At 37.9% G+C, this 14,701-nt stretch overlaps 1 protein-coding gene across 1 annotated transcript; it reads right to left on the minus strand.

The window, feature by feature from the left end:
• Positions 1 to 3,835: 3,835 nt before the first annotated feature.
• ATOH7 (atonal bHLH transcription factor 7) lies at positions 3,836 to 4,192 on the minus strand (the record flags this gene model as incomplete). The annotated part of the gene is made up of 1 exon (XM_084264586.1): positions 3,836 to 4,192. The coding sequence occupies one exon, from the start codon at positions 4,190 to 4,192 to the stop codon at positions 3,836 to 3,838; it is 357 nt and encodes a 118-aa protein (XP_084120712.1).
• Between the last annotated feature and the right edge of the window lie 10,509 nt (positions 4,193 to 14,701).

Genomic DNA, 14,701 nt, shown 5'->3' on the forward strand with positions numbered 1-14,701 from the left:
ATAAGGTTATCAGCACTTTCACTTTTCTGAATTTGTACTGCAGCACCATTTAGGAATTCCAGTCAGGAACTGAGCTTTGTCCTGTATATGTGCATAGTGCAGGATGGACAGTGCCCTAAATACCTTATAAATGGTGAAATGGAAAGTAGAAGCCTAAAAACTTAGAATGAATTAAAGTTGTAAGACATGCTAGTACATATCCACTGATGACCTCAGTACTAAGACACTAACCACTAACTTTTTGTTGCTAACATACATTTTGGGAACGTGCTACCCTAGTTCTGCTTTCAGCCACTGAAAAGTCACTGCAGTTAAAAATGTCACTCCAGCTCCAAGTTCAAAAATAACTCTGGTCACCTTGTCAAAACAGGGTGACAAGATTCAAAGAATAGTAGAGGCAGAGCATCTATAGGTACTTCAAACAGAAAAGCTTGTGCTTTCAGCCTTTCAGAAGAATAAAGGATAACTTCCCACAAAATGTTCATTAGAATTTCACACTGAATTTCAATGGTGAAATGTGTATGCGTGTAGCATGCAACAAATATTCAAGGAAGCAAGCATTTCTTATCCCCAGTGTTTGCACCATGATGTGGTTGTAGAATTACAGTGTACTGACACTACAAACAGATGTATTTCAGGTTTGTACTGCTGTTCAGTGGGACAAAAATGGGTGAGCAAGCTCTGAAAATCTAGGCTTTTACTTAGTCCAGTACAGAAAATGGGTCACAGTCATTATCTGACAAACATCAAACAGCCAGTGGGGCACAAATATTTGGAAGAAATAACCAAACCCAAGTTAAATGGTCAAGTTTATGTTTCATAAAGTGTCACTAAGATATTTGTAAAGGAAAGCTATGAAAAGAAACCAATGGCTTCCTGAATAGTTGCTGAGTTTAAGAAGTCCAATCCAGCATGGATAACATCTGCTTTTCTGACTGCCTTCCCCCTTGCTCCAACTCACTCCCCAAAAGCTTTGACAAATCATCAATAGAGAGATAGTGTCTATACACTACAAAGAACTTACTCTGCTGCCTTCACTTCTATAGTAAATTGAAAATCCTACCTTTCCAGTTCAACCCTGTACCCTCCAAGAATCAAAAATACTGCAGCGTTATGTCACATGACAGTTTCCACTAGTAATATTATTGTTATCAGTAGATAGTGATCAATAAAACACCACCCACTAGCACAACCAAAGCTAAGTCAATGGGTATTACAATCTTATCATATTGTTCAACCGCAGGGATTGATGCAATGACCTGACATACAAAGTGTTCCCCAGCTATCAATGGCACTGAAATGTTCTTTAGGTCTTCGGTTTCACTTCACAATAATGTTTGGTAACATGACCACAGATCTTTTATGGTTTGCACTGGTTTGTACTTCTTTATGTGAGCTTACTGTCATTTAATCACTTACAGCACACCAAACCATGATTTTTATATCTATCATCACATGCAGTAAACGGTAAATTACAATGCCAAATGTAACAAACAAAATCAGAAGAGAAATGGATGTTAAGCACTTCCACAGAAATTACATATAAACTGCCAGGTCACGTCCCACAAAAACGCATCGCATACCAGTAGCGCAGAAAGACATCAGCACTGGTGTTTATCCTTTTGAACTGCATTACCTTTCATAGCTAAGGTTCAGAAAGCTATCTTCCACTGAGCCAGGTTTTCCATGTCATATAATTGTGTGATTTATTTGCATCATATTCATGTTTCACAATGGAAAACCCACTCTTGCACTAGCAGTGCAGGTGAGACAAGGTCTGCCTAAAGTTTACAGCTGATAAATCAGTGTAAGATAGCACAGCATTTAATTATTTAAGGATGGTATTGATAGTTATTACATATGTAAACTTGTCACTTAAAATTCAGTGTTAACCTGCATCTATGACGGACAACAATTCTATCCTCTCCTTCTGGAAGGGTCAGGGAGAAACATGACTTCATATTCTCAAAAGGTTGAATCTGCTTTCTGTTTGCCAATAAAGGTCTAATATAATTCACAGGAAGCAAAACCCCACATTTTAATAAACACCACCTTCTGAGGGGCTAAAATACACATTTAAAGATATTCCTGAATGCCAGTGTTTAAAGGACATAGTTACTCAGATTATGCAGTGCCCCTTCTATATGTATTTAATCTGGCCTGGAAGTCTGTTCCTGAAGCTTTCACCCCAGGACCAGGCCAGCTCCTGGCTCAGGACACGTACTAATCTGCAGGATGGTGACTAAGGGCAAAATGTCAATAAGGGTTCTGAGAGAAAAGACAGTAAGGTCAGGTCTTCATATGTAACCATTCCTGCAGCAGAGTCCCTCTCCCCAAAAAGAGGGCTCAGTTCCTATTGATGCTTTTGTTTTTCACTGAAAGCTGCTTACTTGTTGAAAATAACTCCTTCCAAAGCTATTCCTTTGTCATTTGAATTCCAAAATATCAGATATGGCAGCAGCCAGCAGGGAACCTGCCAGCCTTCCCTGCTGGAAACCCACCAACAGCTGTTCAGGGACAGCAGCTCCTTTTCTCCTTTGCCCTCATGGCTAGCACTAGCAAGGGTTTGTTTCTGGAAATGAGCACCAGCAGAAGTACCCTTCATCGTTGTCGTCTGCTGCCATCACAACAGACACTGGCAGGAAAACTTTTACAGACTCTACATCCTGCTAAAAAACACATCTGCTCCTCCAGCTGCCTTGTTCCTAACTCATTTTTTGACCTTCCTAACCTCTACTGCCTTTTCCATCCAGATCCCTCTATCCTCCACAAGTGAAACACAATGCAAATAAAAGGCAATTCTGGGCATCACCAGGGCTGAGATGCCAAGCTCTTCTCTTTAAAGGCTGGTTTTCAGACATAAAACACACTTATTTAGCTGGGCAGCAGCATCATTTGATAGCTAGTTCTTCTGCACATTAAATTGCCATCACTGTCAAGGAACATCGCAGGTGGGAAAGCCACTAGGCAAGTAGTTCCTAAAGTAGGAATTTCAGGTAGTTGGTAAGGACATATCATAGAAAACACTTTATTTACGATTTACAAAATCTGTTACTGTTTCCAGATAACATAAAATTTATAAATAAAATCCAAACATTTAACATCTACAAGAATCTAAAAGTCTAGATAATTTTCACGTGAGCGTTCTCAGTTATGGTATATAATCACATATGCTTTTACAGCCATTGAAAATAAATACCATTCCTTCCATAACTTGAAACTAGCTCTTTTTTGAGCATACAAGAGACACCATAAATTGGATTAAAGCAAACCTACACAGCCTTGGAACCCAAACATCAAACTTACAAAGTTTAAGAAAGCTAGTTCTCTGGAGGACTAGAACTCCAATACATTATTATAAAGCTTTTTCCATGGGAGCCATTTATGTGAAAACAAACTAAAGAATAACTTTAAAGCTGACATAAAAATAAAAGCACAGAATTAAGTTAATTTCTGGTATTATTCCACTCACTTACACCATGGGTCAATTTGGCCCATGAGCTATAGAAAATACTGGCATCATTTATCATAGTACTAAACCCCACCAAAAACTCATCTACTAAAAGAATCAAATGATCTACATGAACTAGGAAGCAATTGTCAGAAAGATTTAAATTTAAAAGTATGCTTTCCACTAGCCTTAAATAAGTTCAACCTTCTCAAAGGCGTATCGACTTAAAGTTCTCAAAGCAAATTTATTCTGTCAAATTAGTATAAGATGCAAACAAGAATGAGCTATTATAATGCCAATGTTACCTTACTCAAGCAGCTTAACTCTTGCTAAATATTAAATTACACATCTGGCCTGCTGCATATTCTTAGTTTGTAAAAAGTCCTAATTAGCTACTTGAAAGTGTTCAGGGTGATAGCTGAATATTCGCTGTGCATAAGCATCACTGTCCGATGCCACTTTTTGTCCCGTGTAGTGGTGGTAGCTCTCCGGATGAAAGTGTTCACAGTGAAGGCTAATCCATTCTCTTTCAGTACTGTATCTTTCTGCTTCAGCAAGTATTCTGGTGAGAGCCATGATATAACTCAAAGCCATCTGAAGGGTTTCATACTTGGACAGCTTCTTATCTTGACCCCACTGTGGAACCACTTTTCTCAAACGATCGAAGGCTGTGTTCAGTCCTTGCATCCGTCTTCTCTCCCTGGCATTAGCAGCCAGTCTTCTCTTAGCAGCATTCTCCATCCTTTCTGAACTGCACTTCACAACACAGCCTGATCCGCTTCTGCACTGGCTGTCTGATTCCACACCGGCATCCAAATGACTGGATTTACAGGTTTTCATATTCAGTGCAAAGTACTTTTTAAAAACTAGGTATCTAAAAAGCAGTATGGAAAGCACTCATGTGAGTAGCCTGCGTACCTCTTGAATGTGTTTCCAGGTATCAACGATGTGATCTTCTTCTTAGCATCTAAACCAAAAAAAAAAAAAAAGGTCTTCTGGTTCTTCTGGAAATTGCTTCTTTTTATTTAAAGAAAGAATAGTTTTAAATGTCTTTCATTCTTTTCATTTCTTTAAACTCAAAGAGATAGAAAGCAACGAAATCTCCATTCTCAAAGCATATGTTACTGAAGAAAACGGTCCATTTAATCCAAAAAGGATCTTAATGGATTAAAACCACATTAATTCCCAATGACCATTTCAGAAAATCGAAGTCCTGGTTCAGTTTGGAAGAGGATTTTGAAACGATGAACTGTTGCTGCGATCAGAAGACATAACTTTGTAACAGAAATCTCTCCTTTCTTGACTCCTGCCAGCAAGGCAGTGATTGTGCCTTACAGACAAGATGAGGCTTTATAGAAACTGCAAAAGCTAAACAGGTGGTAGCAGGTGGGCGGGCGGCACTCTGCTTCTATCTCAGTACCTTCCCACCCTGGGAACTACAGGGGGAGAAAAAAAAAAAAACAGAACAGAAAAATCCGAACATTACAGCCTTCATCTGTTGAGAAGTCTTCCAAAGCCATTCTGTCCAGCCCTAACAACTTGCCATCTGGAGTAGTGTCTGGCTGGCCCCACAAGACTCTGGGCAGTTAAGCAAAAGATCCTTTCAATGGATAATCTGTTGCAACTCAGGGGAAAAAAAAAAATCTCTGTGTATTGTAGTATTTGTACATTAAAATACGTGAAAATTCCGATTAGATAGTATTAAGTGTAGAAAAAATAACCGTTGTAATGAAACAGAGAAGAATTGGCTTATTAACATACAGCCAAGAATGCTACTGCTTGGCACTAGGCAGTACCTAGTAAGTAGACTGAAATTATTAGAAACCTTACAGGACTCACAACTTTAATGCCGTATAAATTGCACAGCATTGTAGAGAGAGTAGCACCTCGAGATAAACGGGGATAATGTATTTACATGTTAGCAAATACACTGGCTTTAAAATAATTTAAAATCTATTTAAACAGTCAAAATGTAGCTATGGATTTACCTAATAAAGATTGTAAAAATATTTGGTGGGGACAGACATACACAAAAACATGTAAGTATACAAATAGTCTGAAAACTGCCCTTTTAATGACACCATATTAAAGTATATACACCCATTTTATGTGAGTGGGGGAAAAATAAGTAAAGAGAATAAAAGAGAATGTGAAAGAAAAAAAAAGAAATCTGCTTGCTGGCAGTAAGGGATCACTTCTGCTACTAATTGCAATGATAGTGAAACCTCCACACACCAACCCACACCCCATAATCAAAGTATTTTTGCTTTACTGTACTTGTATGATTAAAACCATAATCTGTGTAAACTTACAAGGAAATATCACACACTTGTTTTATGATGTACACAATAGGTAAAAAAAAACCCTGTCACACAATGTTTTATTATCTGTATTGATTTCAAACTTAATTAAATTGTTACCAGCATTCATAGATTAGTAACTTTTTTCATTAGAGACTGAATACTGTATATTTATTTAGAACTATAGCTCAATTGTTTTCATTATGACTCCAAAACTTGGTGTAGTTGTAAACAGATGATTAATCCCTAGCAGAAGCAATGACAATGAAATGAGGTTGAATAATCCAAAAACAATAGGATGCAATTGAACACTAATGGACTCCAGCATGACAGATGTTGAACGTAGGCTGTTATGCCCAGTTGCTCTGCTCTTAATATTCTGAATCCTAATGGTCTTGAACAGAGACGATAGTTGGGGTAGGGAGCCTCCATTATTCCATTATCAAAATGTATGCCACATCTTCAATTTTTAAAGAAGTACGATTGCATCACGTTTCATTAGAAATGTTCAACATTCCTATCCGTGTGCACTGACCTATTCTCCCAGACATAAGGAGCTACTACCACACGTTAAAACACTACTTTCTGAATGACAATTTCTGAGTGACAATTTCTGATTCTTTGTGTGTGTGAGAGCGGAGAACAGCATCTGTCAGAAAAACTACAAAACCATATGTCTTTCACAGAAGGAGCAGCAAATAGAACTTGGGAGATATTTCTTTTTCTGAAGATGCTTCATGAGTATTGCACGTGCAGTAGAAAAAAATAATACACCCCTGATCTTCTTGCTATCGCTAGAGCATGTTTTAGTGCTACAGACTTCTACTCCTAAGTATGTTTGTTAGTTAAATCCTTAAAAGGAACCTCAAGAGAACTTTAACATAAAAGAACAAAAGAAAATTAAGATCTTTCATAAGTTAATGAATATTGTGTATTCTCATAAGATAGCTTCTACTCAATTCAGAAAATCTCTCTTGGTGTTGAGTGCTGTTAACTTCACACCAGAAATATGAGAAGCACCCTTAGGAGATATTGTATGGTATAACACCATATTTTTTCATTTGTCATTGGTTTTCTTATTGTTAAGTTAGTATGTCCTGCCAGTATGAATTACAATGAAGATTTCAAATATAATGAAAAATCACAGTTCTTAAAAACTTTGCATTTTACTCCACTAATGCGTAGTAACACAGTACATGACAGCGGTGTTCATTTTTCTCTTTTTAATTGATTCACCGCAATTACCATGCTTTGACTAACACGTTGATTTAATCTCCAGAGAGAAGTTGTGATTTATCTCTCTTACTGAACAAATTCTAACTTTACCTTAAATGATTTACTATCAAATCACAGGACAAGGTCCCAAATCCATCTGGATTAATAACAACCCCCTATCAGGATTTTATTGTTTATAGGCTAAAGATTGTTCTGTGGCAGATCAAAATGCCTGCTTTTCATCTTTTACAATTTTTGTAAGCTTCTGCTTTGTGAAAGAGAAATAAGAAAAGTAAGCATTGAGGTTTTATCCACACCAATTAATTTAGTTCATTTGCACAGCCCACCAGCCATATGAAAATGTTATCTCACGTTTGAAAACAAACTGCTTTATTGCTCAGTCAAGAGAAAGAGTATCAGTGAAATTTTGCCAGGTTTCCTTCACCTGGTTTGATTTCCTCTATATTTCAGCTTCTGTCAGTTGCTGCTTATGTAATTCAATTCCCTCCCCCGTTTATTTTTAATAATTTCTCAGAGAACTTATTCTTCGAAATAATTTTTCAAATTATTCTCAAGATTTTTATGACATAAGTTTTCAAAAAGCTAGTAATATATTCTGATGTGATATACTGCTGTGGTACTAAAACTCTTCTAGGTGCCAACTTACATTAGTCTCATATTTACTGTACATCAAATGCTTCTCAGGAATTTGCCTTTTATTCTATTGTCATAACATAATTTCAAGCAAGACGAACATGAGAATCACCAGAAAGAAGTTCTGTGTCTGCTCAATTGCTCAGATTTCAATCTCTGAATCTCTACCTATGCAGGCACACATTTAGTGCTACTCTGTCACCCCAGCAGCATTATTCTTGACTCACATTTTAATTCTAAAACAGTGTATTTAATACAAATGTCAAAGAAAAACATGAGACTGGTAGGAATGCTATTTCAGTCATAAACCAAATTATTTTATCATCTTTAGGTTGCCACTGATTTTAGGAAAACAAGGGATAGTTTCGGTCGATCAAAGAGATTAACTAGTTTCAGGTTTTATGACTACATACAGAAATATGTTAAAAACTGGCTGCTAGATATCTAAGTTAACAACTCAGATGTGATTATCATAGCCCCCTCTAAGAGCTAAGTATCTCCTTCCAGTACTGCTATAGAAAACACAATCTAATTACTTTTGTTGTGGAATGACTGTGGCCAAATACTCATTTTAAAAGGAAGCCAAAGTAACGTTTCTGGTTAAAGACTAATTCCTCAATACCTTCTCTTGTCTAGTTGTACTAAAAATTACATATACCAGCAATATACTGAAGTAAGAATCTTACCTCTTCCTATCTCAGCTCAGGTAGATCCTTTCTAAAAGCCGCACCGAGGCTTCTTCCCACTGTAGTTTATACTGAGCCAAGCTGAAAGACTGGCACGCCGTATGCTGCTTAATTAAGAGCAGGTGGGTAACTACCAAAATACGACCATCCTTAAGGGTCCAATTTCTAGTAATATTTGACTCAGCTCACGAGCCAGGCTAGAAATCCATGGTGTGCAGAGTAACACATTTTCCTCCCCTGGTTATTTACACTGTTTTCCCGATCACGGCTGTTGAACAATCAGAAAACAGAACAATTCACAAGTGAATGCTGTATCCTGAACTGAAAGGAAATTGAGACACTAACTCATACTGGGAAGTTGAACAGAAATCTGCAGCAGTAAGATGAGTTACAATCCTTCAACTGAGTGCTTCCCAACCTCATACTGCACAGTGCTTAGAACACTTCATTCTCCTCTGAACTCTCTCTGGGGTAAACTTTTCTTTCTAATAGTTCAACAAGTGACTGTCCCAATCACATTTAAGGCTTTATTTGCTATACTACCCTCCATCTATGGCTTCTTCTCAATTCAACCATTTCTCCTTGCCAGTCATCCTGTTTCACAATACCTTTCTTAAGAAGCTTTTCCTGAGGTGACACTGAAAAAGGATAGCTTTGCCCAGTGATTCTGCACAGAAAACTCTTTCATTGTAACTTGTTTTAAAGCACACTTTTGTGACAGGAGGTCCAAAACGTCCTAAAAAAAAAGAGAGAAAGGGTTCGTTTCTCTTACAGGGCAACGAGCAGCACAAGTGATAAATCATTACCTTCTAGTACACCAGGTACCTCAGAATTAGAAAGCTGAAGCAGGTGGCTGGGACATATTTCCTCACCTGATTTGACCATACTTCCTCACAGGAGAAGTAAGTATAAACGCAGGACTCTTGAGTTCAACTCCAGATTCTGAAGGAAGCCACCATACTCCAGGGGTTAATTCTCTTGGTCCTGACATCCTGCTGATGTGGCCCCTACACTCTCTTTTTCAGGTGTCTCTCATCCTGCCCATCTCTTACCCACATGCATCACACACAGCTCTATAAATATAAGGGGATCTTTGAGATTACAGGAAGATAAACTCCATGTTTTACCACTTGTGCCCAACTACAATGACATGGTCCTTTTAACCTAAAACTAGAGATGTTTGTTCCAGATGGATTCCGCAGAGACAGTTCCTGCCAAAGCCCAACAATATATCAACCAGCATATGGGAACTAGGTTTGATGTGCTTATTTTCTAAAGTTTACAAATGTAACTAAGTCCCATGACATCTCTGACACTGAAGCAATGACAGTGCTACAAGCAAAACAAAACCAAAAAATCCCATGTTTGGCACAAGGAATGGGCGAACTAAAACTTCTTTATAAGAAAATCAGCTCAATGTTCATCCTAATTCAAAAGATACAACCAATCTCAGCCAACAAAAGTAATGTAGTTTAGGAAGTCATCGGAGCGGGGGTGTGTGTGTGTGATTTGTTGTTACTTCTTTTCTGTTGAAACCTCAGGTTTTTGCTGAAACAGGTAGTCTTACTCCTTTCCCATCCCTAGCTGCTTGCTATCTCCCAAACTCTGGCGAGGTAGGCAATAATGCAGCCACAGGCTGAGTCAGTTCCCCAAGCTGACTTTGTTAAAACCCTTTTTTTTTACATTAGAGTAAGTAACTGTTATTTTGCCTATTATTTTCTTATGATAGCTATGCTATCTCAAGTATAAGAAACACTAATTTTATTGCAAATGATCACTGTTAAAAAAACCCACATAATTTTAGTTGTCCTACATTCAATTTCTTTTTCTTTTTTCATTAGACAAAAAATACCAATACCTTTAAATTTTAATTCAGAATGAAAACCACAAAAATTCCTAAACACAGAAACTGAACAGGTACCGAGAGTTTGGAATTTCGTCCCAGAATGACACTACTTTCTTAAAGTACCCATACCTTTCCTTTCAATGCAAACATTAACTTCATCACAATTCCTCCTAAGAATATGCCTGATCCTATACCTAAAATGGCAAATACCACCACTTCCAATTCAATTGTGCCTCTATACAACCTACTTGCTCATCAGTAACTATGTATTTTACTGGGGCCTTGTGGAGGGCAGGAGTTTCCAGCTTTCACAAGACAATGAGCAACAATGCTAACTTTGCAGCCATCATAGCAGGTTGTCACAGTGGTTGTGTGTTGCGGATCTCCCCAGCTAGCTACTGAAGATCATTAATTACTGATGTATGAAAAGACAACTCCTTTTTGTTACCTCATAAACGTTTTTCTCGTAGTATGTGAGGACTGCCTTGCTGATACACAGGAGAAAACTAAATCTTTTTACAGAAGCAGACTCTTTGTACTGGCAATGAACTTATTTTGTCACAGCTCAAGGAATCACAGACCAGTAGTGGTTGGAAGGGACCTCTGGAGATCATCTAGTCCAATTCCCCTGCTAAAGCAGGATCACCTATAGTAGGTTCCACAGGATTATATCTGGGTGGGTTTTGAGTATCTCCGAAGAAGCAGACTCCACAACCTCTGTGGGCAGCCTGTCACCATCGAAGAGGTTTATCCCCATGTTCAGATGGAGCTTCCTGAGTTCCAGTTTGTGCCTGTTGCCCCTCATTCTGTCACTGGGCACCACGGAAGAGAGTCTGGTGCCTTTCTCTTGACACCCACACTTCAGGTATTCATAAGCATGGATCAGATCCCCTCTCAGTCTTCTCCAAGCTAAACAAACACAACTCCCCCAGCCTTCCCTCCCACGAGAGATGCCCCAGCCCCATCATTAATTTTGGAGCCCTCCCCTGGACTCCCTCCAGTAGTTCCCTGTCTTTCTGGACCTGGAGAGCCCAGAACTAGACACATTACTCCAGTTGTGGCCTCATCAGGGCAGTGTAGAGGGGGAGGAGAACCTCTCTCGACCTGCTGGCCATGCTGCTCTTAATGCACCTCAGGTTACCATGGCCTTCTGGGCTATGAGGGCACAGTGCTGGTTCATGGAGAGCTTGTCCACCATGACTCATGGTTCCTTCTCTACAGAGAACACACTATACTTGCCCTTGTTGAAGAGACAGTTGTTATACTAGTTGTCCTTTCTGTTTACTACAGAGGGGAGAAAAGGGAGCAGGGAAAGAGGTATAAAAGTTGCTTTATGGTATCAAAGGAGAGGAATGCAAGAACATATTCCCACTGAGTTTTCTCAGGTACATCAACAGAAAAAAAAATCTTTTTTAAAATCAAAGAAAGAAAGAAAGAAACTGCTTGCTTGCATATGGAGATTTTGGTCAAGCAAATAGCTTCTAGGTTGAAATACTTCAAAAGGAGAACCAAAAAAAACCTGCATTTTTTTACATAATGTTTCTCTACAACTGTTAAAAAATTGCACACACTGAGTAAAAGGACCATTTCTCTCCCCAGACACTGACAGCTAGTCCACTTCAACTTCTAGTGAGGCTTCTCACCTCATATAGCGCTTTCCATGGGACAGGATCAATATCAGATTCTACAGGATTCAGGTTTCTATTCCTTCCCCAAAGTGCTGGAACATTCATTTTCTCCTTTTTTTCCTTATGCTGAAAAGTCACTGCCTAAAGCCTGTTCTTTTCTCTCTCGAGAGGCCTGAAGACCCTCAGACTGAAACTAACACCTTCCCAGGACCTACAACCACAGAAATCTGAGCGCTGCAAAATAGGCCATCTATTTATGAAACACACTTACTTCCATATAATTTCCATACCATAAAGACTTTGTAATCTGCAACGTGCTTCACTTGAAGCACAAAAAGAACTACTGTTCAGGAAAGCAGAAGGCAGTTTAAATATGAAAACGAGCGTTAAAATTAGGAATACTTCTTGACAAGCACACAAACCCCAAAACTGATAATGGTCCCTGTTTTGAGAAGTAGAAAAGTGCACAAGAAAGCAGCTCTGTAAAGGATAAAATATGGTGGCTAATGCCATGAACCCATAAGACTTGAATATCTTTAATTTAAGCCCTGAGTAATCCCACTGAATTCAGTGGCAGCCTGCTTATAATATTTTAGATAAAACCAGCACTTTGAATTTCAGGGAGAAGAGAAGAAGCAAAGACAGATGATGGGGCAGAACAAGGGCTGCAAGATGAGATATAAGCAGAGATACAGGCAGAAACAAACAGCAAGAATAAAAGGAAACAAGGGAAGGTCTCAAGTGAGCTGAACTTAAAGTGGCTGGAATATGTAGTCTATACTATTAAGGGCTATCTGTTGGGTTTTCTTTTCTTTCTCAAGCCCTTTGATTCTCTGTTATCACATGAAGAAGAGAATGTAATGCACTTTGGAAATGAATTACAGTTGTAAATCTGGTTCCTAACCAATTAGGAAGACAACTCTCAAAACTCTTCATGTCCCGAAACATAATTAATACTACAATTAGCATTGCCCAAAACAAAATTGTGTATAGACTGTTCCATATAGTTTATTGACAGAAATAAAAATATATGAAGCAACAATGGAAAGGGTGATGCCAAAGGATGCCATAGGCTTTTTAGAAAAGAATTTTTCAGTTCAGGAAGAGTTATTTTCTTGTGCAAACAGGCATAAAATTACTACCCACTGTCCCGCTTCTCATCGATTTCTACTTGGCACAGTTTGCCAGATGCTGTTTGGTCTAAGTGTTGCCTTGACCTCCACTGGTGACGCTGGCCCCTTTTTGCTTTGTTGCGCAGTATTTTCCCAGCAGGAAGGTCCCACCCCTCTAATAGTTCAGTTGCAACTTTTGCTGAGGGCTTATAGGTTACCCATATGTTGTACTGGAGGGGCCAGCCTGACTGGAATTAACTCAGAAGTGGCGTCCAGCATTGTGGCTGGAGCTGGCCCAAAGGAGATTATAAATGCCCCAAAACTAATTAAATATTTTGTCTCCTGCTGGTAAACAAAAGCGAATGAGGGCAAAAATATGAAATGCCTGATTTAACTAGGATCTGTAAGTAGCTTGACAAGGCAACCCTGAAGTCAGTGATGCATGATTTAAAAACCCCTAATGGGTCAAAGCTGTTACACAGATGAGACTTTTGTCGATTATCCTTCACTTTGTATATTTGCAAAACTGTTACATAAATGTACTTACTATCAGTTTTCAGACTATTTCACAACAGCATTTCTGGGGAAGAGCCTTTCAGTCCAGATATTAATTTGGAAGCATTCTTAACTTTCACTTTTGCACTGAAAAAAATATAGGAAATAAATATGACCACCCAAATGTACAAAGAAGAAATGACAGTATTTTCCTTAAAATTTTCAAGGATCTGGACTGTCAAGTGGCACTTAATAAAAATGAGACACACAAATTCTCTTATTCAATAACTTTTTTAAAAACATTTTTAATAAGTTGTTAGCTAACTGCCTTTTTCCAAGCACTTCTAAATAGATATACAGAACACATCTAGAATAAGATATATATATATAAAGAAATCAGTTAAATTATTTAAATGCAGAATAATATATATTTAAAGAAATCAGCTAAATTATTTACATAATGGATCAAACACTTTGGAAATACATAATTCAAATTTAATGTATTCAGTTTTGAAAATCAAAAATCCTCTATGTGGCATTTTAAATATTCTATGTCCATAAGGGCATACTAAATTTTAGAATACAATACTGCAGATTTAACTTCTTTTCTTTTAGCAACGTATCATAGTTACAAATATTCCATTAATATGTTTTAGAACATTTTGTGAAGAAATGCCCTACAAAACCCTGTTTGTAAAGAAAATGAGGATTCAAATTAGATGTTCTATATACTAATTTTATGTATGTGCTTAACTTTGTAGTTTTGCGCAACCCACTGCAGTCAATGGGACTAATCAAGAGTTGAAAATTAAATATAGCTGTAAGTTTCGGTCATCCAGGACCAGAGTTCTTAACGCTGTTAGTGTGAACTAGAAAGCAATTTCTTTAACAAAACCTTAGCATTCATCTTTTCTGGCAGGGTGTGTGTTAATTCGTACTGTTTCCCACAAGCACATTTTTACTTACTTTTAAAAAAACCCTCTATAATAAGGTTATATTCACTCACTGAGATTTGCCACTTACTCAAAAATGGCAAGGGTCTAATGCATGGGTAGAAGAAAAGGAAACCTTAAAACAAATTGATAGACACACATACCTACATACACACAGACACACAAAATATATACATACATATCTCATTTTATGCTTTATAGTACTTTACCATTACATTTTTGTGATATAAACAGATTGTCATGCAAATTAAGTAATCCACACTCAGTCTAAGTAGAACTGTATACCACTAACTGTAAGGACTGATGTTGTAATTAATGCTTTCCAAATTAACTAGGAACTTTTGTAGCTGTATTGGTTTGT

Source organism: Gallinula chloropus (genome assembly GCF_964237585.1).
Source record: "Gallinula chloropus genome assembly, chromosome: 5".
Lineage (NCBI taxonomy): Eukaryota > Metazoa > Chordata > Aves > Gruiformes > Rallidae > Gallinula > Gallinula chloropus.